The following is a 27,915-nucleotide window of genomic DNA, read 5'->3' as shown; positions in this document are numbered from 1 at the left end:
TATTGAGACCGGTAGGAAGGGTGGATGTGTGAAAAGGGCTGGCCTTGCTTCTGGAGGGATATCTCAGCTGTAGGGGGTTTCCCCTGCAAAGTATGGGGTCTCAACTACAAGCTGGGCTCCCTAGTCCAAGAGGACGAGAGCCAGGAATAGGCACCCACGTAACAACTGGCTGTGAAAATCAGTGGGTATTCTGTCCACCAGGGAGAGAAGAGAGTCTGCTAGAGACACACAGGGGCCCTCTTAACGGGCCAACACATAAAATCTTGTTTGCAGCCACTTACACTGGGCCCCAGCAGAGGAAAGGCGGAGTGGACTAAGTCGTATGAAGAGAGACTGGGGTTTGTGGCTCTGGGGAGAGAGCTGAGGAGATAGCCCCCATGATACTATACCACAGACACCATCTTCCTTGGGTGGAGCACTCCCCTCCATATGGTACCAGCCTGGGGGAAGGCAATCGCTCTGCCCTTTGGACTCCCTGTTGCCCCACCCTGCATAGCTCCTGCCCTGCTGTGCAGTCAGCTGCCTTAATTGTGGTGTACAGGTCTGGGCAGACTCGGGATGTTAGTGACTAAGTTTATGTGGCTTTGGGGCAGAGGCCATTCCCCTCAACTCTCCTGAGAATCTTACTGGCACCTCTACCTCATGGGAGATCCACTGGGCCCACTCTCCAGGCTCCTAGCAGCATCACTCTCCCAACTCCTGATGGCTCTGCCCTGCTGAAGTCTGGGTAGGATCTAGGGCATACTGAATTTTGTGTGGCTCCTGGGCAGAGGCCATGCCTCCCACTTTCCCTCAAGTCTGACTGACACCTCCCCATTCCAGGAGATCCACCAGCCCCATCCTCCCAGCACCTGGTGGCCCTGCCCTGCTCTGCTGAGTTCTGGCTCTTGGCAGGATCTGGGACAGACTGAGTTGTGCACTTCTAGGACAGGGAACATATTCCCCTTGCATGTCCAAGCAATGTAGAGCCCCTCCCTACGTATGACCAAATCTTGGTCTGTTTGGACCTGATAAACTGCTAGCCTCACCTGATGACTCTGTGAGACCCTGCCCCACCACAAAGGCATGCAAGCACCCAGTGGGTGGCAGCCAGACTTAATATATCCTGGGACATTTGTTGAGTAGCCTCAGACCCAGCACTGGCACCGAGTTTGAATCTGTATCAATCTGGTGAACACCACTTGCCCCTACCTGGTGACTCACTCAGAACCTACCTCATGCAACTCAAGTATTACCAGAGACTCTTTCAGTGACTGAGCCTGACAGGTAGCTGGCAGGAGAGGCAGGCAGAGGAGGATCTTGGGATTTTTGATGACCTGCCCCTGGGCCCGGTGCTGGTAAAGCTGGCCTTGGTGCACACCTTGGTCATTCCTGTGCACACCCAGGCCCAGCAGAGGTAGCCACAAACTGTGGATCACTTTGTAGCTCCAAACAGGTTGCCCAGAGCCAGTCACAGGCAATGTGTGACATTGGTTTGAATCAGAGTCCCTTCCAAGAGGCTCCAGAACCAGCACATCCATTGGCCAGCTTCAGACAGCATCAGGGCAGAATTCAATTAGTTTCACAAGTGGAATATCCAAAGGGAGAGCTCAACAGGTGCCTGACCCTGCTGAGGCGAATTCTGCTTCATGTGGTCAGCACCTGCATAGCAGCTCATAGTCATAGCAGATCTACCTAATACATAGAAGAAAAAAAAAAAAAACCCACAAAGAGGCAGCCAAAATGGTGTTGATGGTGGTGGGGAGGAGACAGATTAACATGCCTGAAATTAAAGAACAGGAGAAATCTCCAGAAAAAATATCTAAATGGAATGGGGGCAAGCAATTTACCACATACAGAGTTAAAAAGTGGTTTATAAGGATGATCAAGGAGGTAAGTGAGAACTCAACAAAGAGATAGCAAGCATAAAAAGGGACAAAAAAACCATAAAAGAACCATTCAGAAATGAAGAATACAATATCTGAAATGAAGAATACAATATCTGAAATGAATAATACACTAGAAGGAATAAATAGTAGGTTGAATGAAACAGAGGATCAGATCAGCAATTTGGAAGACAAGGCAGCAGAAATCATCCAATCAGAGCAGCAAAAAGAAAAAAGAATTTTAAAAAATGAGGATAGTTTAAGAGTCCTTTAGGACAATAGGAAGTGGAACAACATCTGCCTCATGGGGGTAGCAGAAGGAGAAAACAGACAGCAAGAAATTGAGAATCTATTTGAAGAAATAATGACTGGAAACTTTTTTAACCTGGTGAATGAAAAAAACACACAAGTCCAGGAACTGCAGAGACCCCCAAACAAGATAAACCCAGAGAGGCCCATACCAACACACATCGTAAGTAAAAGGGCAAAGGTTAAAGACAAAGAGAGAATCTTAAAAGTAGCAAGAGAAAGACAGTTAGTTACCTACTAGGGAACTCCTATAAGACTGTCAGCTGATTTCTCAAGAGAAACATTTCAGGCCAGAAGGGATCGGCATGAAATATTCAAAGTGATGAAAAGCATGGACCTACAATCAAGACTATACCCAACAAGGCTGTCATTTAATATTGAAGGAAAAATAAAGAGCTTTCCAGACAAGAAAAAGCTAAAGGAGTTCCTCACCACCAAACTAGTGTTACAAAAGATGTTAAAGGGCCTTCATGAAGGAGGAGGAGGAGGAGAAGGAGAAAAGGAGAAGAAGAAGGAGGAGACCAGAGGAACAGAGTTAAAAGAATAAAATGGCAATAAATACATACCTATCGATAATCACTTTAAATGTAAATGGCTTAAATGTTCCAATCAAAAGACATAGGGTAGCTGACTACATAAGGGGGACTGAATGGATAAGAAAACAAGACCCACATATATACTGTGTACAGGAGACCCACCTCAGAATGAATGATACACACAAACTGAAAGTAAAGGAATGGAAAAAGATACTTCATGCAAATGGAAAGGAAAAAACCTGGGGTAGCAATACTTATATCTGACAAAATAGACTTTAAAACAAAGGCTATAGTAAGAGATAAGGACACTACATAATGATAAAGGGATAATCCAACAAGAGGACATAACCCTTGTAAATATTTATGCACCCAACATAGAAGCACCTAAATAACTAAAATGAACCTTGACACAAAGGGAGAGATTTACAGTAATACAGTTAAAGTACAGGATTTTAACACCCTATTGACATCAATGGATAGATCTTCCAGACAGAAAATCAACAAGGAGACAGTGGGCTTAACTGACACACTTGATCAGATGGATTTAATTGATATCTTCAGAGCATTTCATCCCAAAGCAGCAGAATATACATTCTTTTTGAGTGCGCATGGAACACTTTCTAGGATGTCCTGTTAGGACACAAAATAAGTCTCAGTAAATTTAAGAAGATTGAAATCATATCAGTCACCTTCTTGGACCATAATGCTATGAAACTAGAAATGAATCACAAGAAAAAAACCTGAAAAACACAAAGACATGGAGACTAAATAACATGCTTCTAAACAGCAAATGGATTAACAATGAGATCAAGGAAGAAGTCAAAAGATACCTTGAGACAAATGAAAATGAGAACATAACAACCCAATATCTGTGGGGCACAGGGAAAGCAGTCCTCAGAGGGAAATTCATAGCATTACAGACCTATCTCAAGAAACAAGAAAAAGCCCAAATAAAATATCTACACATTTAATGGAATTTGAAAAAAGAAAAAATGATCAAAGCTCAAAGTGAGTAGAAGAAAGAAAATAATAAAGATGAGAGCAGAAATAAATGAAATAGAGTCTGAAAAAACAATACAAAAGATCAGTGAAACCAAGGCTGGTTCTTTGAAAAGATAAACAGGATTGACCTTTAACCAGACTCATCAAGAGAAAAAGAGAAAGGACTCAAATAAATAAAACCAGAAATGAAAGAGGAGAAGTAACAACTGACACCAAACACAAAGGATTGTAAGAAAATATTATGAACAACTACATGTCGACAAATTGGGCAATCTGGATGAAATGGATAAATTCCTATAAATATACATCTTCAAAAACTGAATCAGGATCAGAGGATTTGAACAGACAGATTACAACTGATAAAATTGAAGCAGTAATCAAAAAGCTTCCAAACAAACAAAAGTCCTGGACTGGATGCCTTCATGGGTAAGTTTTACCAAATGTTCAAGGAAGAACCAATGCCTTTCCTTCTCAAGCTATTCCAAAAAATTCAAGAGGAGGGAAGACTCCCAAGCCTATTTTATGAGGCCAACATTATCCTAATTCCAAAACCAGATAAAGAGACTACAAAGAAAGAAAGGTATAAGCCAGTATCTGTGATGAACATGAATGCTAAAATCCTCAACAGAATATTAGAAAACTGGATCCAGCAATACATTGAAGATTGTACATGATGATCAAGTGGGATTTATTAGGGGGATACAAGGTTGTCACAACATCTACAAATCAATAATTGTAAAACACCACATAACCAAAGTAAAGGATAAAAACCACATGATCACATCAAGAGATGCAGGAAAAACATTTGATAAAATCCAGCACCCATTTATGATAAAAACTCTCAGTGAAGTGGGACTAGAGGGAATATACCTCAATATAATAAAGGCCGTATATGACAAATCCACAGCCAACATCATACTCAACGGGCAAAAACTATTGCACAGTGTTTCCCTTGCAATCAGGAACAAGCCAAGGATGTCCACTTTTGCTACTCTTATTCAGCATAGTACTGGAAGTCCTAACCATAGCAGTCAGACAAAAAGAAGAAATAAAAGGCATCCAAGTTGGAAAGAAAGAAGTAAAAATGTCATTATTTGCAGATGACATGATACTGTATGTAGAGAACTCTGAAAAGTCCAGCAAAAAACTACTAGAACTGATAACTAAATTAAGTAAAATAGGATACAAAATAAATATTCAGAAATTGGTTGCATTTTTATACAGCAATAATGAACTATCTAAAAGGGAAACTAAGAAAACAATCCCATTTACAATTGCATCAGAAATATTACCTAGAAACAAATTTAACCAAGGAAGTAAAAGACCTGTACTTGGAAAATTGTAAGACACTGAAGAAAGAAGTGGAAGAAGATACTAATAAGTGGACGCATATATCGTGTTCATGGATAGGAAGAATTAACATCATTAAAATGTACATACTACCCAAAGCAATCTACAGATTCAACACAATTCCCATTAAGACATCAATGGCATATTTCACAGAAGTAAAACAAATTTTCAAAAAATTTATATAGAACCACAAAATACTGCAAAGAGCCACAGTAGTCTTGAGAAAGAAGAAGAAAGTTGGAGGAATCATGGTTCCTGACATTAAACTACACTTTAAGGCCATAGTAATCAAAACAGCATGTTACTGGCATAAAAATAGATATATGGATCAATGGAACTGAATGGAGAGCCCAGAAATAAAGTCATGCTTTTATGGTCAATTAATACTTGACAGAACAGGCAAGAACATACAGTGGGGTAAAGATAGCTTATTCAATAAATGGTGTTGGGAACTTTGGACAGATACATGCAAAAAAAAAAAAAAAAGAAAGAAACTAGACCATCTTTTTAAAACATACCCAAGAATAAACTGAAAATGGATTAAAGACTTAAATGTTAGACTCAAAACCATAAAACTCCTAGAAGAAAACATAGGCAGCAAAATCTCGCACATTTCCCGTAGCACTGTTTTTTCTGTTACATCTCCTCGGGCAAGGGAAACAACAACAAGTGGAACTATATCAAACTGAAAAGTTTTAGCACAGCAAAGGAAACCATCAACAGAATGAAAAGACAACCCACTGAACGGGAGAACGTATTCACCAATGATACACATGATAAAAGGTTAATATCCAAAATTTGTGAAGAACTTCACAACTCAACACCAAAAATGTAGAATAATCCAATTAAAGATGAGCAAAGGAAAAAAAATGGGCAAAGGACCTGAATAGATACTTCTCCAAAGAGGATATAGAGATAGCCAATAGACATATGAAAAGAGACTCAACATCATTAATCAGAGAGATGCAAATTAAAACCACAATGAGATACTATCTCACGCCTGTCAGAATGGTTATCATCAATAAATCAACAAACGGAACTGCTGGTGAGAAAGGAGAATGCTACTGCACTGTTGATGGGAATGCAGATCAGTGCAACCATGGGGGGAAACAGTATGGAATTAACTCAGAAAAGTAAAGATGGAACTGCTTTATAACCCAGCAAGTCCACTTCTGGGAGTATATCTGAAGAGACCAAAAACAGTAATTCAAAAGAATATATGCAGCCCTATGTTCATTGCAGTGGTATTTACCGTAGCCAAGATTTGGAAGCAGCCCAAGTGCCCATGAGTAGATCAGTGGGTAAAAAAGCTGTGGTGCACTTACAGAATGGAATGCTACTCAGCTGTAAAAAAGAGGAAAATCTTACCTTTTGGGACAGCATGGGTGGACCTGGAGAGCACTATGCTGAGTGAAATTAGTGAGTCAGAGAAAGACAAGTACCGTATGATTTCACTTATATGTGGAATCTAGTAAATAAGACACACTAACTAACAAAATAGAAACAGACTCATAGATAGAGAACAGACTTACAAGCTCTTGAAAGGGAGGGGTTTACACAGGGCTTGGAGAAAAAAGTAAAGGGATTAAGCAAAGAAAAAAACTTGGACACAGACAACAGTATGGTAATTATCCAGAGGGAGAGGGGGTTGAGGGGAGGGAGGAGTGGGTAAAGGAGGCATAAATGCTGATGGAAGAAGACCTGACTTGGGCTGCTAAACACAAAATACAATATACAGATGATGTATTTAGAATTGTACACCCAAAACCTATATAATTTTATTAACCAATGTCACCCCAATAAATTCAATACAAGTTAAAAAAAATAAGTAAAACCCATCAGTTAAAAAAAGGAAGGAAAGAAAACAGAAAATTCCTTTCTTATACTAGGGATTTAACTTTAAACATATGCTTTGAAACATTTAAAATTCTGTGACCTAGTTTATTGTAATATAGATGTACATATATTACTAATCAGATAACATTCTCCAAGATTAAAGAAAGACACTTGAAAATCATTTCATACTACATAGCCAAAGGAAAGGCGTAGTACTGTCTCTTAATACTGCAGATCATAAGGGAGACATTCTGAAAGCCATTTGAATGACTATAGGTGTTTAAGTAGCATTTAAAATTTCTTATTTATGAAAATGCTCCCAAAGTGTGTTTGTGAGCTGAACAGAGTGCCAACGATGCGATTTTAGATTTAAAGTCCCTCTAGAAAGTGTTGAGGAATAAAGAAATTCTCTCCTCAAAAAGTGTATGTAAAGCGATAGTCCTAGATCATTGACTGGGTAAGAGGGAAGCACCCTTCATCCCAGCTGCTTCTTCTCCTCTGTTTCTCCTGGACACCTGGTCTCCCTGAAGAGCTCAGCCCCCAGCCCCAGCTGAAATACCTGGAATGGACTGAGTGTGCTCAGGCCTCTGCTGCTGCTTTTGATGAGACGCTGCGTGGTGTCTCTGGGGGGGTCGACAATTCACATTTTCATTCTCACCTGCTATGGTGTCATTTCTTCCTCTCATGCAGAGTCTTTCATTTGGGGCACTCTTTGGGGTTTTGTGGCATCTTATCACTGTGAGTATAGCTCTGCGAACCATTTGCTTAAGTTAATGTATCGTAGTTTGGAAAAATTTTGTTCAGTTTAGAGGATTTTAATGTGTCACAGTCAATAAAATTTAAGATTACACTGGAGAGCAGGTTTCCTTCCAAAAGCTCAGTTTGCTGCTAAAACACTCTGTCCATATAATTTTAGCAGCAATTCAGCCTTTTTCTGGAATTAGTTGGTGTATCTTCTTTATATTCTTCATTATTTATTAGTCTTACTTAGCTAATGATTTCAGCTCTGTCTCTCCGGGAGTGATTAAGTCTGGGTGAAGCTTATTATTTTAAAGTATACATTACATGCAGCAGAAGAGAACTGTCATAGAAAAATCAAGGGTCGGGCCAGCAGGGTGAAAACACAGTAATTGTGTTCAGGAGTCCCTAGAGACCTTGACTCATGTTATTAAAGAAGTAATGAGATTATGATTAGTCATTCTTATTATTCTTCTTGTTCTTAGAAACTGGTGATTAGAAAACATTTAACCTGAATAGTACAGTTTTAATCATTGTGAGATACAGGATAAACGATCCAACGAGTGCCTGTTTTTCCCGTCACCATCGTAATTTATACTGTAAAAGGTCATTGAAATTGTGTTTCAGTTTTGTGTTGTGGCAGAGATTCTGTGGCACAGAAGAGGAAAGCGAGGCTCAAGCAGGCTGCCCATCTTCCCTTCTGGCATTGGGAAGGTCCCACTCTACGTTGTACAGGCTCACAGTGTTCAGTGTTGCTTAACTCATCACTCTTGGAACTTCTTACCTAATCCCTTTGCTGTGTTTTACTTCCCCTTTCTTCTCTACTCATTTTCAAAGCTGCCTACTTATTTATCAGTTTATATAAAATACACCTTTTAATATATGTACCTGTTCATGTACGTGCCTTTTTATTTTATAAATGCCATGTGTTTTGCACAAAGGCTTATGGTAGCTGTGCTCTGTATCCTCTGTTAGAATCCACCGGTGGTGGCCCGTTTATCCTTAATCTTCTTGACTAGACGGGCGAGTCCCTAGTATGTTGGAGGCTTCCAAGGGTAAGCTGTTAATGCTCTGTGTGTTCTAAGTGTCCAGCTACAGTATGGGAAGGAAAAAATTGAGCCTGGCATGGAATTTGTTCCCTTCTAAATTTAACTTATTCTTTCCTTCTTAGCTGACTTTTAAATATCTGTTACTTATTCCTTTATCCTCACTTTGTTTCTCCCCAGAGTGACACCCCTTTCCTCGCAGAACGTGATGATTCATCACGGCCAGACCCAGGAGTACGTGCTCAAGCCCAAGTACTTTGCAGCCCAGAAGGTGCTCTCGGGGGAGCAGTCCACGGAAGGTTCGTTCCCTTTAAGATTCGGGCAGGATCAAGTCGCTGCACCTTTTCAGTGTGAGTATCGTTCCGCCAGTCATCTTTCTAAGTCTTGATATCCTAGTCTGCAAACACATTTTGTGGTTTAGATGACTTGAATGTGTCACAGTAGATAAACTTTAAGAATGATTAAAAAAAAAATCCACATCAGTTCTTAAAACAGCCAGGCACGAGCACTGTTTCCTTATTCCGAGGAAAGGCAGTTTTCTTGGATGTTGGAAAAGAATACGAAGTGGCCTGCCTGTAATTCTGTTTCTGCAAGATGGTTCCATTCCTGAGACATACTCCTTCTAAGTTTAGATACAGTAATATGCCTGACATGTTTACATTGATACAATATTTAGTGAGCTAGCCAGGATTCCTTCCTGGCGACATGTCTGAAACGCCCTGTGTTATTTCTCCAAGCACACCTCCAGTGGGTGTTTGTATGTTCAGAGGTCCACTTTGGAGTGTATCAAGCAGATGGCGTGGCAGATTTTCCTCTGGGTTTGTAAAGAGCTATTGTATCAGTGGCCAGCTTGGTTAATATCGCACTATGTGGGAAGCTCAAGGACAAGCCCTGGCTCCGAGGGTGGGGAATGTGATGATTTGTGGTTTAGGTATTACAGAGTGTCTCCTGGCAGCATCTGGAGAAAGCGTTTTGGAGTGAGGCGGCAGACCATTCAAAGGCAGGAGCTAGACACGCACACTCATTGCAGCAGCTTCCTGCTCGGTCTCACGTCGACTGCCGGCACCAGAAGTTATGAAAGGGAATGCCAGTTGTGAGCTTGAAAACGACCGTCTTTCACCACCAAGAGTCATGCATTTGAGTAGCTGAGATAGAACTGTCACTACCGTTTGGCACCTCTGAGATCTCTCTGTGTGCATTTGACTCCCTGGGCCCACACCCACTTGCCAGAACTGGCCGTTCTTCTAGAATGATGGATTCTTCCCGTAGAATTGGTCACTTGATAAAAAGAACATCAAATGTAAGGCTTATACACCCCACTTTGCATCTTGTGAGAAAACTCTGCTCAGGGACCTGAGGCCGGGACCCCCAGAGTGGTAGGTTGATGAGGTTTATTAGGATGATGACGAAAGCAGGCCCTGCAGATTTCAGCGGGGGAGGGGTGGAGAAATCACAGCTGGTCTCCTTGCCCTTCAGGCGAGACAGCTTCAGGTCCTGCGCAAAACGGTGGGTGTGTCCATCCTGTTTTAAAGGCCCTTTAAGTGCTTCGTAGTCTATTCTGTGTGAATATCCCTTTTCGGTGCATGTAGTACTTTTTCTAATTTATTTTTATTTTTATTTTTATTGTTATTCAATTACAGTTGTCTGCCTTTTCTCCCCATCCCTACTTTTTCTAATCTTAACATGGTTGAAGAGGTGAGGGGATTAAGAACTATGGATAGGTAGTTACAGAACAGCCACGGGGGTGTAAACTACTGTGTAGGGAATGACCAATGGACAGGAACAATGGTGTGGGAATTGCCTGAGAGAGTGGGGGGTGCTGAGTGGAGGGGACAAAGGGGCAAAGATTGGGACAACTGGAATAGCATAATCAATAAAATATAACTTAAAAAGATTTAAAAAAAGAGGTACTTCTTAATTCCTTGGGCTTTTATATAGATCATATATTTTTTAGAAGTGTTCCCAGATTAGAATGTGATGGGAAGAGAGTTTTTGAAAGCGTGTGACCCTGCTGATAGAGAAGAGAATTCATAACTACACGAAGGTGTGGGGCAAAGGCGGCTTGAGAATCACTGGCATTCAGACTAGAGGCTAGACTGTGGTTTTGGTTTCTTACCGATGATTTGTTACTGGAAGGAAAATTCCCACTGTGTATGTATATATTTTAAACTCTCCAACTTTCGTTGCACTGTCTCCTGAAAGATGAAATTATATTTTAGAAGAATGTGTAGATAAGTTCCTTATCTGTATTGTCCATAAATTTCCCACCCATCCTGTGTCAATGTAGTTTCTCCATCGTTGGGAGCTGGTAAAGTAATTCAGACAAACACATGAACACAGTGGTGGACTTCTCTGCTCACCAACCCTCCCCACCGCCCTGAAAAAAAAGTTGGCGGTCATTCAAAAAAAAAAAGAGGCCCAGGAACTAACAAACAGGCATATAGGAGGGCCAGGAAAGGAAATGGGGCTATTTTTTGCTGAGACCAGACCTCTACTGAAAGCTGGAGGGCTAATGGGAAAGTTTTAAAAAGAGGTAGTTTGGCAGGGCTATTAAGATACTAAAATAGCAAAATAGAGTAAGAACAACAATAGAAAGATTAAAAGTAGAAAGAAGGTAGGAGTAATAATAAAGATCGAAAAGTAGTGAGCGTCCCCACTTCCAACTTTGCATCGGCCGAAAAGGAGCCCCCGTGGAAACCTGACTTGTAACAGAAAGGAAAGGAAGTCTCAGGAAGAGCAGAAACTTTGTCTTGTAGAACAGAGCAGATGCAAACCGACAAAACTCCTTTTGCTGAAGGACTTGAAACTCCAACAATAGGAGTAGATGATTCTGACTCTTTAGAAAACCAGGAGCATTGTGATGATCTTGGGATGGAACTGAGCGCCCGCGTGTGATCACCGTGCACCGTCATTGCGCTGAGAAGCTATGGGGACTAGAGAAAGCATTTCTTTTGGCCAGGAAATAAGCGTTTCCCTCTTTAAGTGGGATACAGAAAAAACAACTTGGCCTACAGGAATCACCAGTTGGTAGGTGTAGTATTACTTTGCGGGCAATCATAATGATGTATTCCTTGAGCTGTAAGCATCGTGTAACTTAATTAGCTTATAATAGGAGGAGGCAGCAACACTCCAAGCCCCAGTGAATGAGGATTTGCTGTTGACACCTGGTAGGCCAAAGGAGAATTGGTCAGTACAAGCAGGAAGAGGATGAGGATGGGGGTGATGGGTTCAGTGAAGCAAGATGTGTTTAAGTGTTAATGCGAACACTGAAGCTAAAACACACAAGTTGCCAGTGAGACGTTCTCTGTTATGAGGCATACATGTTAGTGGAGTTTCCCCGAGTTTCGGTGACATAACTCACCATCCCTGTCCCACGTGTGTCCACTGCTTTTCCTGTTTCGACTCTATGTATTCACTGGCCTTCTGAGTCACTTCCTGGGTAACTTGACCTTCTGGGTTGGGCGGGCTCTGATTACTGGACATCTCTAGTGACAATAACAGGGCTCTGCTTTATTCATTGGTCTTAACGGACTTCAATTGGCAGGAGTATCACCTGGAGCAGAGGTCCATAAACTTTTCCTTAAAGGACCTGATAGTAACTATTTCATGCTTCACGAGCCAAGACTCAAATTGAAGATGCTATATATAGGTACTTATATAACTAGTTAACATGTAACCATTTAAAAATGTAAAAATAATTCTTAGCTGGCAGGCTTTAAAAAATCAGGCAGCTAGCTGGATTTGGCTCACGGGCTGCAGTTTGCCAACTGCTGACCTAGAGACTCGCAGTCTCTCAGTCTACTAAAAATATCTAGGTTTTGGCCCCGAGTGGTGTCTGGAACATGACCATGGAACCCTAACCAGCTGTCCTTCATGGTCCCAGCAGCCCACCCTCCTCACTGAGAAAATGCTCCAGTACATCTCCACTTAGTGTGAAGGCAGCCAGAACCTTGAGGAAACCGATGATAAGACTTACTTGGTGGCAGAGGAGTCTAATTTCCTTTAATGAGAGAGTGACAGACCCCAGAGCAGTTGGGAAAATTTATAGAAAGCCTTTTGATTTCGATGGAAGTAACACATTCACTGGATGAACCAGTAATGGCCAGACAGCTGGACTGAATCCATTAAGATGTCACCTGAGTTCCTCAAAAAGTTACACATAGAACTACTATATATATGAGCCAGGAATTCCGCTCCTAGATATATGCCCAATAGAAGTGGAAATATATGTGTACACAAAAACTTGTGGGCAAACGTTTATAGCAATGTTATTTGTAATGATCAAAAGGCGAGAACAACCAAAATGTCCACCAGCTGATAGTGGATAAACGGAATGTGGTGTATCTATCGTGTAATTGGCTGTTCGGCCACACACGGGAATGAGGTAGCGGCGCACGCCACAGTGTGAGCCTGGGAAGCAAAGCATAGGCGAAGAATCTAGACACAAAGGAATCCAGATCACACATGGTGATTCCATTTGAATGAAACGTTCAGAACAGGCAAATTGTATGGAATGTCCGCACAGAAAGGAAGTCCATTGGTTAGTGGTTGCCAGGGCCTGGGGAGTGGGGAGTGGGGAGCGACCATTGATGGGTAAGGAGTTTCTTTTGGGATGATGAAAGTGTTCCACAGTTAGATGGTCGTCATAATTTCATAACCTTGTGCATTTATGAAAAGCCATGTAATGTTAAAGATAACACAAAAATACTTACAACATTGTTTCCAAATAGGTAGATAGGAAAGGTTCAAGGAATGGAGTTCATTGGCTCTCTTAGAAGTCCTAAAGGTGGCGTGAGGTGGAGGGGTCTTCTTTGTCCAGTATCTTCCCCGGTGACATCTAGGAAAGAATTGAGTACGTAAACCAAATTCTGTTGTGCTTGGTTTAACAGTATTTTTAACACAGAAGAATAAGAAAGGTTGAAATGACATGATAACATTTGGAAGGCAATCTTATCAAAACAGTCAGTTGAGATTATTAGAATACCATTTGCTCAGGAACTCACGCATAAAGAGATTAGTTTGGCACAACCCCATAGAGAAAGACCTTAAGGGTATAAGTATCCGCATCAGGATATCTGCTGTTGCAGTAAAAATACCATGGCATAATTGATAATGTTAAAGCCAGAAAATTACATTTGTTACAGACTGCGGTGGAAGGGTCTCTGGTATCACGAGGGCTATATGTACTAGAGAGCTTATCGAGGTAGAGCGTAGTTCCTTCTGAGGGAGATCTTTAGGATGGGCAGCAATACCCACATAACGAAAATGGTCCCCTAGAGGGTGGGTTTCCAGGTGATGCTGAGTTCTAGAGCTCAGAGATGGGGGAGTCCCTGATTGAGTTACTCACCTGCTTCGCCTCTTTTTCCGTCCTATCGCTTTAATGTTTGGAAATATTTAGAAATTTAAACTTTTCTACATGTGATTTCTCATTGCCAATTCTAGTTGTTTTCCTATCAAGTGGACTTAGCTTCTAAATAGGTTATTTATATTTTAAAGTGGTCTTCCAAAAGTGTTAGTTCTTTAAATTTAACAAAGTCAACATGTCCAATTTCAGGAAAGGCAGATGTCCTCTTTGATATACTGCCTTCCTCAGGTTTTTTAGACCGATACAAGTCAGACTCTTAAAAGAACTTGCCGGTTCACTTTCTGCGGTGCAGAGGGACAAAGAGATGGAGTACTGGCATTGTGAACACGTGGCACTGTTACATCACAAGAAGAAGACAGCACGAGCCCACTTGTTACTTTCAAAGCGTTCAACATAATCGTTCTGCTTCCGGAAGCAGCCACAGTGGTGCAGGAATCGTGTACACTGCCCCCATCGGGCCACTCCTGACAGCAGAAGGCCTTGTCCTGCCCACACTGGGACCACAGGGGACATTTTATCCCTGGATGTGGTGGTTAGTGCTGACCTCTCCCTGTCCTTGCATCACACCAGTCAGCTCAACTTCCGCCCAGCAGCCAGTCATGGGCTCTGCCCTTTGAAGACAGAACTCAGGTCCCAGGTCTGAGCAGGAGGCTTGTTGTCCAAGTCCCTGCATCCAGGTCTGGCCTGACCACAGTCCATGGTCCCAGATGTGGACCCTTTAGGCACTAGACCCCCTCTTTACCTTTAAGAGATACTGGTTAAATGTGCTCTCATTAGCCTCAGGCTGTGTTCACACTGACATGAAGAAGCATGAAACATGAAAGCATTTCAGGGTTTCATGACAAATAGTATATCTCCCTTTGCAAGAAACTAAGATCGTGTGTCTGATGTCAAGATGTTCTGTGGTTGCAGATTATGCAACAAAGAGGTTACCAACAGAACTGTCTGTCTTTCTGGTTGCCCTGATCGTAAGGAGTGAGTAGTTCTGCACGGGGTTAGAGGAGACATCCAAGGTATTTGCTTTGGCAACACAAATCTGAAAGTTAGCAGGTAAAGGCGGTATGTGGCCTGGATAGCCCTACGCTCATGCCTGCCTGTTCCAGGAGGTGGGCAGACAGTAACTAAAGGCTCCGGGTACCCAATGCCAGTTACCTCCACAGGGAAGGTGTCTGTGCACATTCAGACATTTCCTGCCCCCCCCACCATGGAATAGAAGTTGACTGCAGAGTGTGGAAGACCAAATTCATCCTCTGCTTACTGGCCTTTTGCAAAATGGGAGAAACCTTGGAGTGGCAACTGGCTAAAAGCAAATAGAGCTCTAATAAGTACAGATGGGAACAGCTGGAGACAGATTCTTACGTGCAGGGCAAACTGAATCAGGAACCTGGATCCAGTTGCCCAGTTATTTGGCAGTGTGGATGTTAGCATAAAAGATGGCTGGAAGAAAACTAGCCATTCTTCAATAATTTCTGGCAAAGCACCTGTTGGCTCACGCACCTAGACAGCAAAGCCACAGCATACTGTGTACAAACTAACAATGAAGAGAGTAGTCAAGGCCCTGACCTGTGTGGCTCAGTTGGTTGGGCATCATCCTGCAAAGCAAAAGGTCATGGGTTTGATTCCAGATCAGGGCACATGCCTGGGTCTCAGATTTTGTCCTCGGTCATGTGCCTACAAGATGCCACAAATCGATGTTTCTCACATAGATGTTTCTCTTCCTCTCTTTCTCCCCCCCATCCCTCTCTCTAAAAATAAGTAAAGAAAATCTTAGAAAAAAGTAGGTTAGCACTGGGCTTTGCTGATGTGATGTCTTTAGGAATCCGGATTCCTTTGAAGGACGGGGTATTACCTACTGTGGAGAAAGTTCCATGTGTGGTCTGGTCAGGGCCACTGTGCCTCAGCGGGGGCGGGGTGGGGGGCGAAGATGGGTGGTATGTTTTACACAGGAGCTGTTTGCTCCTATCCCAGTCCTGGAAGGTGCGTGAACATGAACACCCTCTCTGTCTCCTGATTGGTCACACACAGTTTAAGATAGTTGGGGAACGGTGGACATAGATTGATTATAAACACTTCCAAGAAGCTTATCCAGCAATATGCGAACAACCAAGGAGGAAAACCCAGAGTGAAGAATTACGTAACCTACATTCCCAAGGGCCCGAGATTTCATAATAAACAAACCGACCAAACCAAGGATATTTCTGGGTGTTGAGACTGAGTTCAAGATATTGAGAAATAAACACTGTGTGGCTCCAAAAGACTCTGTGATCAAAACGTGTTATTTCTAGGGGAAAATAACATGTGAATTTGCAGGTTTCCCAGAGGATACTACAAAGCAACATTTGTGGGGGGCAGGGGGCGGAGAAAACTTGCATTTGAAATAGAAAAGAGATGGTACTTACTCAGCCTTAGCTTTTGGGGGAGGGTCAGGAAATGAGGGCTTTACTTGATTTTACTTCTGAGTGGGAAGATAAGTTTCTAGGGAATTAATCCCTACTCCAGCCGAAATGGTAGTTTTGATTCAAAATAAACAAGACTGCGCACTACACTGCTCTGAGTGTTCTGGGGAGGAAGGAGAATGCCTTGTCCTTTGGTGCGTCCGTGTCCCTGCTGAAGGGTCCCCTCAGCCTTGAAAATGACTGCCTTGGGGTGAGGGTGTCGCCCTCTGTGAGGTGGAGACCTCAGAACCTTTCTTACATTTTTATGTAACATTTCTTTAAAAAAGACTTTCTGTTGTAATTGTCTGTGATGTTACTTCTGCATTATTTTTCCATACTTAGTGTTAGCTCCGTGTGAAATTGAAATGTAAATAAACCAAAACCCAGCTGCCCTGGTTCCCTTTATTCACACGCGTCTGGAGTGGGAGAAGACCTTTCTTCCCGAAGAGGTGATTGCAGTATGTCTATATTCGAGTCGCTCTCTGACAGGCAAACCTGAAACCAGAGATATACGTGTTTATATGGATAATGTACGTATCTGTATATATACACGCATGCATGTGTATTCGATCATATATAAATATGTGTATTATTTAAACAGTCACTTTTGGGAACTTCTTTTTTTTCCACATTAAAAAAAATACTTGTAGCCCTAACCGCACTTCACAAGTTTGTTCTTCCAAGATTCTAGCTTTTTTTTTTCACTAAATAAAAACAACGTAAGAGGCAGTGGTTGCTTTTGTGAAACACCTCATCATTATTTGAAAATCCCTGTGTCCTCGAAACAGATTGAGAAAGCTTTGGTGAGAGAAAGAAAAGCACCCGTGGAGCAGGTCAGAGGGTGGCAGGGCCCGTTCCCTCGATTGATGGCCTCCGGGCTTCTTGGGTGGGACTGCCATCCAGAACCACGTGCCCCGGCAGCTGCTGCTTTAATGAAGCCCACTTCCTGGCTACAGGTGCAGCTCATGATTGCACTGCCCACCTCAGACTCACACCCAGCGGAAACCAGAGCTCTTCCTTGAATACAGTCACATCTTATTTATGTCTAATTTTCTTCCCCTTCCCCTCCCCCTCTTGTCATGGCTTCTCTGTGGGTATAGTGGACTTTTCCACCCCGTTGACTTTGACCTTGGCCATTGGACTTGCTTTGACTACTGCAGTGTGGGTGGAATGACAGTGAGCCAGTTGCAAGCTTTAAGAGGACTTGCTTGATTGCATTCTGCCCCCTACTGTGGAAAAGGCATGGATCTGGTGTGCTGCCTCACCAACTCTTTGACATCTACAGCTTTTCGTAGGTTACCATATCAGTGGGGCAGAAAATTTACTTTTAAAAGCAATCTGGAGAAGTCAGTTGTTAGTTTTGGTCGAGTAGATGATACTGTTTTAATCAGATGGGATACATACAGGCAAAAATGCTGTTCTGGGTAGACTGAAAATTGGGTAGATGCTGGACTCAAGGAAAACCTATCTGAGCTGGCCAGCTGCCTCTAAGGTGGATGATATTGATGAAATTAATCAGACTCCCTCAAGGAATTTGTAAGTTACAGTTGAACATGAAGCAGCTACATCAGAGGTGGAATACAGAGGTACGAGCAGAAACAGCCAGAGAGAAGCTTTGTATCACGTTAGTGTTGGGTACAAGACTGAATTTCTGCAGCATTTCTGTGAAGGGCTAGGGATAGGACAACATGTAATGGGGTTGCTAAAAGTACTTTGGATACATAATGTCTTCCCAGTTACCGAAGTATGTCCTAGTCTTGATGAGGTCTGGCTTATTTGGCTGATTGTTCCTGGGTTTTCCTGAGACTTTTACCTCCTATATTGCAGCACACAGCTTCACTCCACCATCCCATCCCCTGAGATAACGTGCATCCCTCCCAGCGTGTGGTAGGCAAGGACCCTACCAAGCTTATTTTGTTTGTGCCCTTCCCTCTAACAGCTGCATGTCCTGATAGCTCCAAGCCCCAAAGATCGCCTCTTTAGAGAGGGAAACCCCAGTTGCTGTCATTCTTTTCTTCACTCCTTTTTTTAGCTCTTACCCCAGTCCACACCCTTCACTTCTAAGAAAGCTTAGGGTGGGTTGGCAGATGGACAGAGGGGGTGGGTGGGTCAATTCCATCATTTCCCGAGATCACCCAAACACTTAGAGAACTGCTCTGCCTCGCCTGGGCTCAGCAGGGCCTCACGTTTACTGTTTATTCATGTTTGAGTCCCCGTTTGGATTTTGAACAGAGCATGTTCAGGCCTCAGGCGTTCTTGCTTACATGGGGCGGAGAACGTCCGGTTTCAGTTCAGGAAGTGAACTGAACCTTTTCAGGAAGACTCCCGGCATCCCATCATGCCTCCTGTTCATCCGTCATCCTTGTTGCTGTGGGTCGTCAGGCAGCTGCAAGGGGGTGTGTGTGTAAATACGTATCAGACACCCCCTGCCATGTCTCAGACATGGACACATAGCAGAATTAGATGCCTCTGTTCAAAGGAGTTTTTAAAAGACTCAGTGGAGAATATGATTTGTACTGTTTCTTGTCAGAGATCCCAGTTTCCAAACCACACCTTAATATACCTCAAGAACATGTAATGTATATTTTTAAAAAACTTGCTAAGGGTATTGTAAATTATCTTCTTGTCTCTGAAGATCGGGTAATTAGGAAATTTGGACAGAGGCTCATTTGTCTCCATCAGGGACACTGTGTGGTTCCATTCTCCTCTCCCTCTTTATCGAGCACTTACTGTCTGCCAACCACTATCCTGACTGCTGCACATTAATTCATTGTTACATTATAATATTCGCACATATCTATTTAAAATATACCCTGCATGTTATTCCTATAAATGTGTTAGGAATCAAAAATATAATGAGTTAAAAATTGTCACAACAGGGGAGAACCAAGATGGCGGCGTAGGTAGACACACTGCGCCTCCTCGCACAACCAGAACTGACAGAGAATCGAACAGCAAGGGGGACCAACACCAAGGAAATAGAAAATAAACATTCATCCAGACTGGTAGGAGGGGCGGAGACGGGCACCGGGGTGGAGAGGACTCGCGTGGCTGTGGCGGGACTGAGACTGGCGGAGTGTGGGACAAATGGCGCAGGCAGTCTGAGCACTAGCAGACCCTGCGGCCCCACATTGGCACAGATAAACCGAGAGGGCCGGACTCAGAGTGGCGGAGAACGGGGCAGGCTGAACAGGGGGTAGCACCCTGCGACCCCACATTCGAACAGAGATAAACCGGGCGAACTGTGGGGAGCGAAGCAGACCGCGCAATCCAGGGCTCCAGCTCGGGGAAATAAAGCCTCAAACCTCTGATTGAAAACGCCCGTGGGGGTTGGGGCAGCAGGAGAGACTCCCAGCCTCACAGGAGAGGTTGTTGGAGAGACCCACAGGGGCCTAGAGTGTGCACAGGCCCACTTACTCGGGAACCAGCACCAGAGTGGCCCAGTTTGATTGTGGGTAGCGGAGTGAAAGATTGAAAGCCGGAGGAGAGTGAGGCGGGCGCCATTGCTCCCACTCGGCCCCGCCCCCACGTACAGCGTCACAGCGCAGCGACCAGCGTTACCCCGCCCCGGTGAACACCTAAGGCTCCGCCCCTTAAAGTAACAGATGCGCCAAGACAGACAGACAAAAAAAAAATGGCCCAAATGACAGAACACTTCAAAGCTCCTGAAAAAATACAACTAAGCAACGAAGAGATAGCCAACCTATCGGATGCACAGTTCAAAGCACTGGTTATCAATATGCTCACAGACTTGGTTGAATCTATTCGAAAAACAGATGAAAAAATGAAGCCTATGCTAAGAGAAACAAAGGAAAATGTACAGGGAACCAATAGTGATGAGAAGGAAACTGGGACTCAAATCAATGGTATGGACCAGAAGGAAGAAAGGAACATCCAACCAGAAAAGAATGAAGAAACAAGAACTTGGAAAAATGAGAGGCTTAGGAACCTCCCAGATGCCTTGAAACATTCCAACATCCGAATTATAGGGGTGCCAGAAGGAGAAGAGGAAGAACAAAAAATTGAAAACTTAATTGAACAAATAATGAAGGAGAACTTCCCTAATCTGGCAAAGGAAATAGACTTCCGGGAAGTCCAGGAAGCTCAGAGAGTCCCAAAGAAGCTGGACCCAAGGAGGAACACACCAAGGCACATCATCATTACATTACCCAAGATTAAACGCAAGGACCTACATCCAAGATTACTGTATCCAGCAAAGCTATCATTTAGAATGGAAGGGAAGATAAAGTGCTTCTCAGATAAGGTCAAATTAAAGAAGCTCATCATCACCAAGCCCTTATTATATGAAATGTTAAAGGGAGTTACCTAAGAAAAAGAAGATCAAAAATAGGAACAGTAAAAATGACAGCAAACCCACAGTTATTAACGACCACACATAAAACAAAAACGAGAGCAAACTAGGCAAACAACTAGAACATGAGGGTTGCCAATAGGGGAGTGGGAGGGGGAGAGGGGGGGAAAGGTACAGAGAATAAGTAGCATAGATGATAGGTGGAAAATAGACAGGGGGAGGGTAAAAATAGTGTAGGAAATGTAGAAGCCAAAGAACTTATAAGTATGACCTATGGACATGAACTATAGGGGGGGAATGTGGGAGGGAGGGGGGTGGGCAGGATGGAGTGGAGTGGGGGGGAAATGGGACAACTGTAATAGCATAATCAATAAATATATTAAAAAATAAAATTAAAAAAAAAATTGTCACAACAAATCTTATTTATTGAAAAGAGTGCTATGTGAGCTCTGTGTAAGTTAATTTTAGGTGAATACAAAGTCAAAATTTGACTATATTTTCAAAACCTGTCAACTTTATTATATGCAGGACACTTATGACAATAACATGTTTTAAAAATTATCCAGATACAGAGCTTCTGGCAAGAATTGTTTAAGTTAACAGAAATTATTCAATCGCAAAATTAGCCTTTTTATTAAGTGGGTTTCTACTGCTGGGTGAAATCCATTCTGATACCTTTCAAACAATGTCAAGCAAGCAGCTCTTATCTGGAGCTCACGTAGAAGCCAATGTCCACAGGAGAATTTTACTTCTTTCTAGAGTCTTGAATAATATGTAGGATCACGAAAGCAAACATCTTGAGGTGAAATTTTCCCGTATTTAGAAGCTCTTGTGGGTTTTTCTATGTAATATATCATGAGGGAAATGTCACTGCTAGTTGAGTTTTTCTCGGTTGCTCCACGAAGAGCTGACCACATGTAACAATATCCTCTTGTATTTGCACAGTATTTAACAGCTTATGAATTATGTCTTTGCAAATTATTTCATACGGTCCCTGCCACGGTCTTGGAGTTAGATGGGCTGGATGGCATTATCCTGTGTGTGTCCTGGGAGTGGTTTTACTGTTCCGGTCCCATTAAGCCTCGGAATATGAATTTTTCTGTCAAATAAAAATCTTAGCACTTATTCCACAGGACTGTTGTAAGAGCGAAGTGAGACGTCGGATACGGTAACTAACAGCCAAGCACACAGCATGTGCTCAGTCTGTGTGTGTTCTTCTCCCTTGCTCAGCCTTCCCAAGTACGTAGTGTTATATAGTTTTCCTAGTAATGCTCATTGAACGTGTAGGAGAGGCACTGAAGTGAAGAAAGAACAAGCAAGGGCTTGTACTGAAATCCCAGCTCTACCGTTTCCTTACAAAATGAGCTTGGTCAAGTTCCTGATGAAAGGCTCTGCAGTGTCCCTGTCTGTGAAATGGACGTGAGTGTAACTTACGTGGTTGTGGTGGGAATTTTGAGCTCTGTAGCTTAGTGGGCACTCGGTACATGTTTCATGAGTCCATTCGTCACGGAGGCAGTGCTGTGTACACTTAGAAAGGTCCAAAAATTCTGCTTCTGTGTTCTCAGAATCTAGGCAAAAAGGAGAAGCAGAGGGGTGTGTCTGTGTGTGTTTATGTTAGTTGTCTACTGCTGTGTAACAAATTGCCCCAAACCTCAGTGGGTTAAAGCAGCAAACATCTGTGGTTCAGGAATTCAGAAGTACCTTAGCTGACTGGTCCTGGCTCAGTTGCCGTCAGGGCAGCAGCAGGGGCTGCTGTCATCTGAAGATTTGACTGAGGCTGGCAGATCTGCTTTCAGGGTGGCCCACTCACATGGCCATTGGCAGGAGACTTCCTGTGCATTGCCCTACGGACCTCTCCTTCGGCTCCTGGAGTTTTCTCACAGCATGGGCGCTGGGTGTCCTCAGAGTGAGTGACTCAAGAGAGAGAGCGTGAGACAGAAGCTGCAGTGCTTTTTATGATTGATGCTCTGAAGTTGCAAACCATCACTGCGGCTGTGATCTGTCCCTGTAGACAAGTCACTAAAGACCAGCCCATGCTTAAGGGCGAGCAGTTACACTTTACCTCTTGAAGAAAGAAGTATCAAAGAATTTGTAGATAAACTTTTAAAACCATCATAGCGTTCAACAGGAGAGGCACTATGTTGATGAGACTCAGAAGCAGAAGAGGAAGTTGGAAATGAGTAACCTACAAAGAATGAGCTGACAGCTGGAAAACTTACGCTGTGTAATTGCGTATCAGTAATTCATTTCGTATTGGCCAGCTAATATTTTTTAATTTTATTTATCACACGATACTGGAGCACAGCTAGATATAATATGATGCCTTTGAAAAAAGGGGTTTTGAGACTGAAATCTTTTCTAATGATGAGATCTATTGAATTAGGCAGTAATCCCTTAGGGAGGGAAGCTGAGGCCATTTGATGGAGTCATTAGCAAACCGAGCCAGAGAGACATTTGTGCTGTGGGGAAGAAGAAGTGACAGAATCGGTTCTGCAAGCTTGGATATCCTTGATTCTGTGGCTGTAAATTACTGCAGAGATTTCAAAGTGCCAGTTTTCTTCTATGGAACTAATTGCTTCTCCAGATCAGATCTGAAAGTTGTTTTGGCAGTTGCGAAAATGTTCATATCTTCAATTTCCTCAGTGCTTCTTAAAATCAAATGCGTTCAAATGATAATATTTTTGTTTGCTTTGGATTTTTGTTGCCTGTGTGAAGGAATTGGACTCCCTGAGAGGCACATCAAGGTTTCCACTTCTGGCCAGGCCGCCTCCATGGCTCAGAACGCTTGTACAGGGAGCAGGTTTGAGTTTCCTTCTCTGCCCTGTCTTTTGCCTTTTTTTTTCCTTTAAATCAGAATTTAAATTTTGGAAAGTACAATAGGTCGTTTTCTTCCTTATGTCTGCCTTTAGTGTGAGAAGGACAAGTCCCCCTATGAAGATAATGGAACCCTCGACAGCATTCACTTTGTTGCAGTTTTGTGACTTACAGGTGTTAGTTGTTTGAGTATAAGTCGCTTGTCTGGCCTTTCCTTACACAGCGGAATTCTCGTGTAGCCCCAGCCTGGGCTTGTGCTACCTCGGGTCACTCATCTTCACTTCCTCCGCCTCACTCTTTCCTGTGTCCCTCACCTCTCACCTCTCACCATATACCCTTCCCCTTCCCAAAGAGAGGAGACTCACAGGTGGCATGTTTGTTACGAATAGACAAGGAGGATGAGAATAGAAACTGTTTCCTTTGTTTTGACTGAGGCCAAGGGAAGGCTGGAGCGGGAGAGAGATGCACATAAATAGAAGTCTGTGCAGAGCCAAGCACAGATGGAGGGTTGTAGTGTTCGGTCACGCCGAGGGTGCTGAGAAGGTAGTTTTAGTTGCCTTAGAGGGTGAAAGGTAGAGGAAACAGGAGCAGGGACTGCGTGTGAAGGAAGCAGGTGCGTGAGTGAGGACTGCCGGAGAGTTGTGCCCAGCCAATGCCCTGCCTGTCCGTGGGGGAGGCCGCCGGAGGGGAGGCATGATCCGGTCTAGATGCGGAGGAGCCCTGATTTTTTTTTTTGGAAGGAGTTGGATTTGGTGAGAAATGCTTGTCAGAGCAATTATAGAGAGTACGTGGAATCCTCATTCTCAAAATACGTGATTGAGATAAGCTGGAACCCTCATGAGAAATGGCCCCCACTTAGCCACGCTTGTGAATGCTTCGTGAAATCCGCTCCTTGGTAAACACATAGCTCAGTAGCTATCTGCCCTTTCGGTCAGCCTTCCTTCTCCACAAGCAAGCAGACGGATGTTATTTATGGAAATGGTGAGTGATAGGCCGATAACAAATGCCTCCATTTACTTCTCTTTAGGAAAACAACAAATGTGGGGATAAATAAATCCTGACTCAGTTCCAAAATTAAGGGACAGAAAATTTCAGTCATGTGAAGCGTATCGAGCCCACTTTTTCTGTAAGGAGCCCATGCAAACCAGCCAGACTGAGTGGGCATTAGAGAAGGAAGCCAGGTATGTGTTCACGGCTTGGTAACTTGCTCTGTTCACTCGGGGACCACAGTGACGCCCTCCTCGTGTCAGTGGTACCTCAGCCTCTCCCCCAATAACCACGGTGTGGTATCAAAAGCTCTGTTGCTGCTGTTAGAACTGACATAGGTTCTTAAGGGAGGTAGAGATTTTCACATGAAAAAAAAAGCATCTTTTAAATGGTATTGCTTCCTTTGGAAGCACTCTGACAAAGAGCATCTTGAATGATGATGGTAAAAAACCAAAATCCCTTAAATGAGCAAACTCATTTAACCCTCTCCCGAGTTTGATTCCCGTGACTGTCGGCGTTCTAGATCCAGGTGGAAGATTGCCATGGCAACTCAGAACCGAGAAAGTAGGTCCAGTGAGCTCCTCTCCCTCCCGGACTTCCTCCTTTGCTGCTTTTTAACTTACGAACTGATTTAAGTCCTGTCGTTTTGCGGGTGTGTTTCTTCCACCACAACAGCATCTCACACCCCATGGTTCTGTGCTGATGGGATACAACGGTAGGGTCTTGGCATTCAGGGTTAGGAGCAGAGGAGAGAGTTCCAGATATGCTGTAGACGCATGAGGTTTTAATGTCGCCTTGAAGACAGCGCTTTGGGACACCTGGTGCAGTTCCAGGCCACCAGGACTGTCCTCATTGCTGCCTCTGGTTGTGGTGCTTCCCTGGGCGTTCCTCATCCACAGACCGAAGTAGGCCTAGATAGTGGACTCCCCTCAGGGTCTGGATGTTAAAGAAAAATATCTTAGAAAAAAGGTCAGGAAAATGAAAACACCAAAAAGCCAATTGTTTGTCTGTTTCTCTGTTTGTATTACCCACTGTATTTTCTTTTCGCAAACACCAGGTCCCATTCTGTTGGTTAAGTAAACTACTTGTTGGGTAAAAGTTAGTCTTGTGATTGTAAAATATATTATACCTTAAAACATTTTTTATTTTTTCCAGGTATTAAAAAATCGGACCGTTACAAAATATTTTTAGAGAAGGGAACTTATGATGACTGGTATTTAAAGAGGGAAAACTCCAGGGGAAAAAGGGAAGGTAAAATTCCATCATCTCCAGGTATGCTTTTTGAGGTCCTCCTGGGGGCAGCGGTGTGTACATACAGGGCGAGACTGAAGGTGAGAAAATGTGATTCTAGGTGAAGGTCCGTCTTAGTTCTGAGCTCTTGAGTCACGACTCATGGGCAAAACAAACATTAAATGAGTGAAACAGAAAATTAGACCTGACTCCTGAAGGAAGTGGAAATTTGGGATGAAGTCTATTATCTTTATTGCTAGATCTCTGCTTAGGCCTTTAGCTGATCTCAACCTGGGAACTGTAACACAGTTCTCTTTGTTGGTAGTTTTTATAGCTTGGTGACAATTCATATCAGGTCACAGAATCTGGGTGGCAGTGCTGTTAATTCCCTAGCTGTTCTTTGCCTAACAAAGGGAATGGATACTTAGTAAATCACAAATATGTTGATTATAAACTCAACTCCTTACACACCATACATTTTATTTATAAAATTAGAGGAAGTTTCCATCATTTATCAATTTGATTTTTTGCATATTGTGAAATTTTGGGGAGCAAAGAATTGTCTATTTTGCTATTGAGAAGTGTTTGGGAAATTTCTGTTTCCTGTTGTTTACTCACTTATTCTCTCATTGGCATGTTTAATTGATAAGTTTTACTTTTTTGTATCACTGACCATTTGGGGGTAATGTTTTAATGATTTTGGGAAACATGTGTTTTGAAATGATTGCAGGGTTTCCTGACTGACAACTGTGCTTTCCCTTGAACTGAAACTTTTATGGCCAAAACATTTCTCTCTGGCAAATGTAACATATAACAAGTATATTTTGAGGCTGAAGGTTTCATAGACATGTTCTATGCTTTTTAAAAAAACACTTGTAACAGTTACCCCATACCTGAATGTTATTTGTTAGTTAGCTTCCTGTCTGTGAAGTTTTTCATTGATTCAATTATTTCTGGAGCGCTCACTGTGAGACACATATCGGGTATACAGCAGTGACGAGACTCTCGTGGAGTCTGTGTTCCGATGACAGTAATCAAACAATATATGCAGTGTTTTCATAGTGAACAGGAAATGTGAAGCCGGCTATGGGGATGCGGAAGGTGTGGGGGTGTTGCAGCTTTGTGTCAGAGAGTCAGGAAAGGCCCCTCGGTAATGTGGCATTCTGGAGAAGTCGTGAAGGAGGTGAGCGAGGCAGCTATGGATATCTGGAGAAGAGCATGATAGGCAGCGGGAACAGCAAGTGCAAAGGCCCCAGAGAGAGGTGTGCCCAGTATCTGAGGATGAGCAAGGGAGCCAGGGTGAGAGGGCTGGACAGAGGTGTAGTGGGTGAGGTCAGGGCGGTCATCATAGCTGTGGAAGGCCTCAGAGGCCATTGGCTTGTATTTTGATTGAGATTGGAAGCCCCCGCAGGGCAGGGTGCCATGATCTCGTTAAAAAAGGATGCTGCGAGTGCTGTGTGGAGAATAAATGGTGGGAGGGCAGAAGCGGAAGCAGGACATCCAGCTAGGACAGTGTCAAAATAATTCAGACAAAAGATGATGGTGGACTGCACCAGAGCGTTGCCGTGGAGGTGCTGAGAGATTGTCAACTTCTGGAAGTAGAGGTAACAGGATTGCTGCTGTATTGAGTCTCAGGTGAGAAACGGTCCAGAACAGGTCTTGCTGTTTTCTGAGACAGGGGAAGACTTGCAAACGAATAGGCTTGGATTTGGGTGCATGAGACATTGGACTTCTCCCTAGCAGAGTTCCATGAGCAGTTGGATAGTTGGGTTCTTGGGCACACACATCTTCAGGACCGGCATGCACACACGAGGGAGAGGTGGTCCAGGCTAGACTTCAATGTTTTCTATATCGAAGTCTGTAGGTGGTACTTAGACCCATGAGTTAGGACAGGATGTCATCATCCAGGGAGTTAGGAAAGAAAAGATAAGGCTATAAAGGCTGAGCTCAGTGGCCGGGGAGGATGGAGGGAGAAGCGGGAGAGAGTAGGATAACCTAGAAGCCCAGTGAAGAAAGCGTATTTTATGAAGCAGTGTTCTACTGTCAGATAAGCTGAAAGTCTGAGTAAGGAAGAGCCAAAGAATTTGCTG

General features: G+C 43.2%; 1 protein-coding gene across 6 annotated transcripts in view; it reads left to right on the top strand.

Moving 5' to 3' along the window:
* The window catches only part of LTBP1 (latent transforming growth factor beta binding protein 1), a 365,905-nt gene that overhangs the window by 119,048 nt on the left and 218,942 nt on the right, over window positions 1–27,915 (top strand). For all 6 annotated transcript variants that reach the window (XM_045189319.3, XM_024552641.4, XM_045189318.3 and 3 more), the window contains exon 4: window positions 8,863–9,032. In XM_045189319.3, the coding sequence (XP_045045254.2) occupies window positions 8,863–9,032 (170 nt within the window). The remainder of the gene's footprint in view (window positions 1–8,862; window positions 9,033–27,915) is intronic.

Source organism: Desmodus rotundus, chromosome 5 (genome assembly GCF_022682495.2).
Source record: "Desmodus rotundus isolate HL8 chromosome 5, HLdesRot8A.1, whole genome shotgun sequence".
Classification (NCBI taxonomy): Eukaryota; Metazoa; Chordata; class Mammalia; order Chiroptera; family Phyllostomidae; genus Desmodus; species Desmodus rotundus.
The sequence above is the reverse complement of the archived record's forward strand: the minus strand, read 5'-3'. Positions and strand labels throughout refer to the sequence as shown.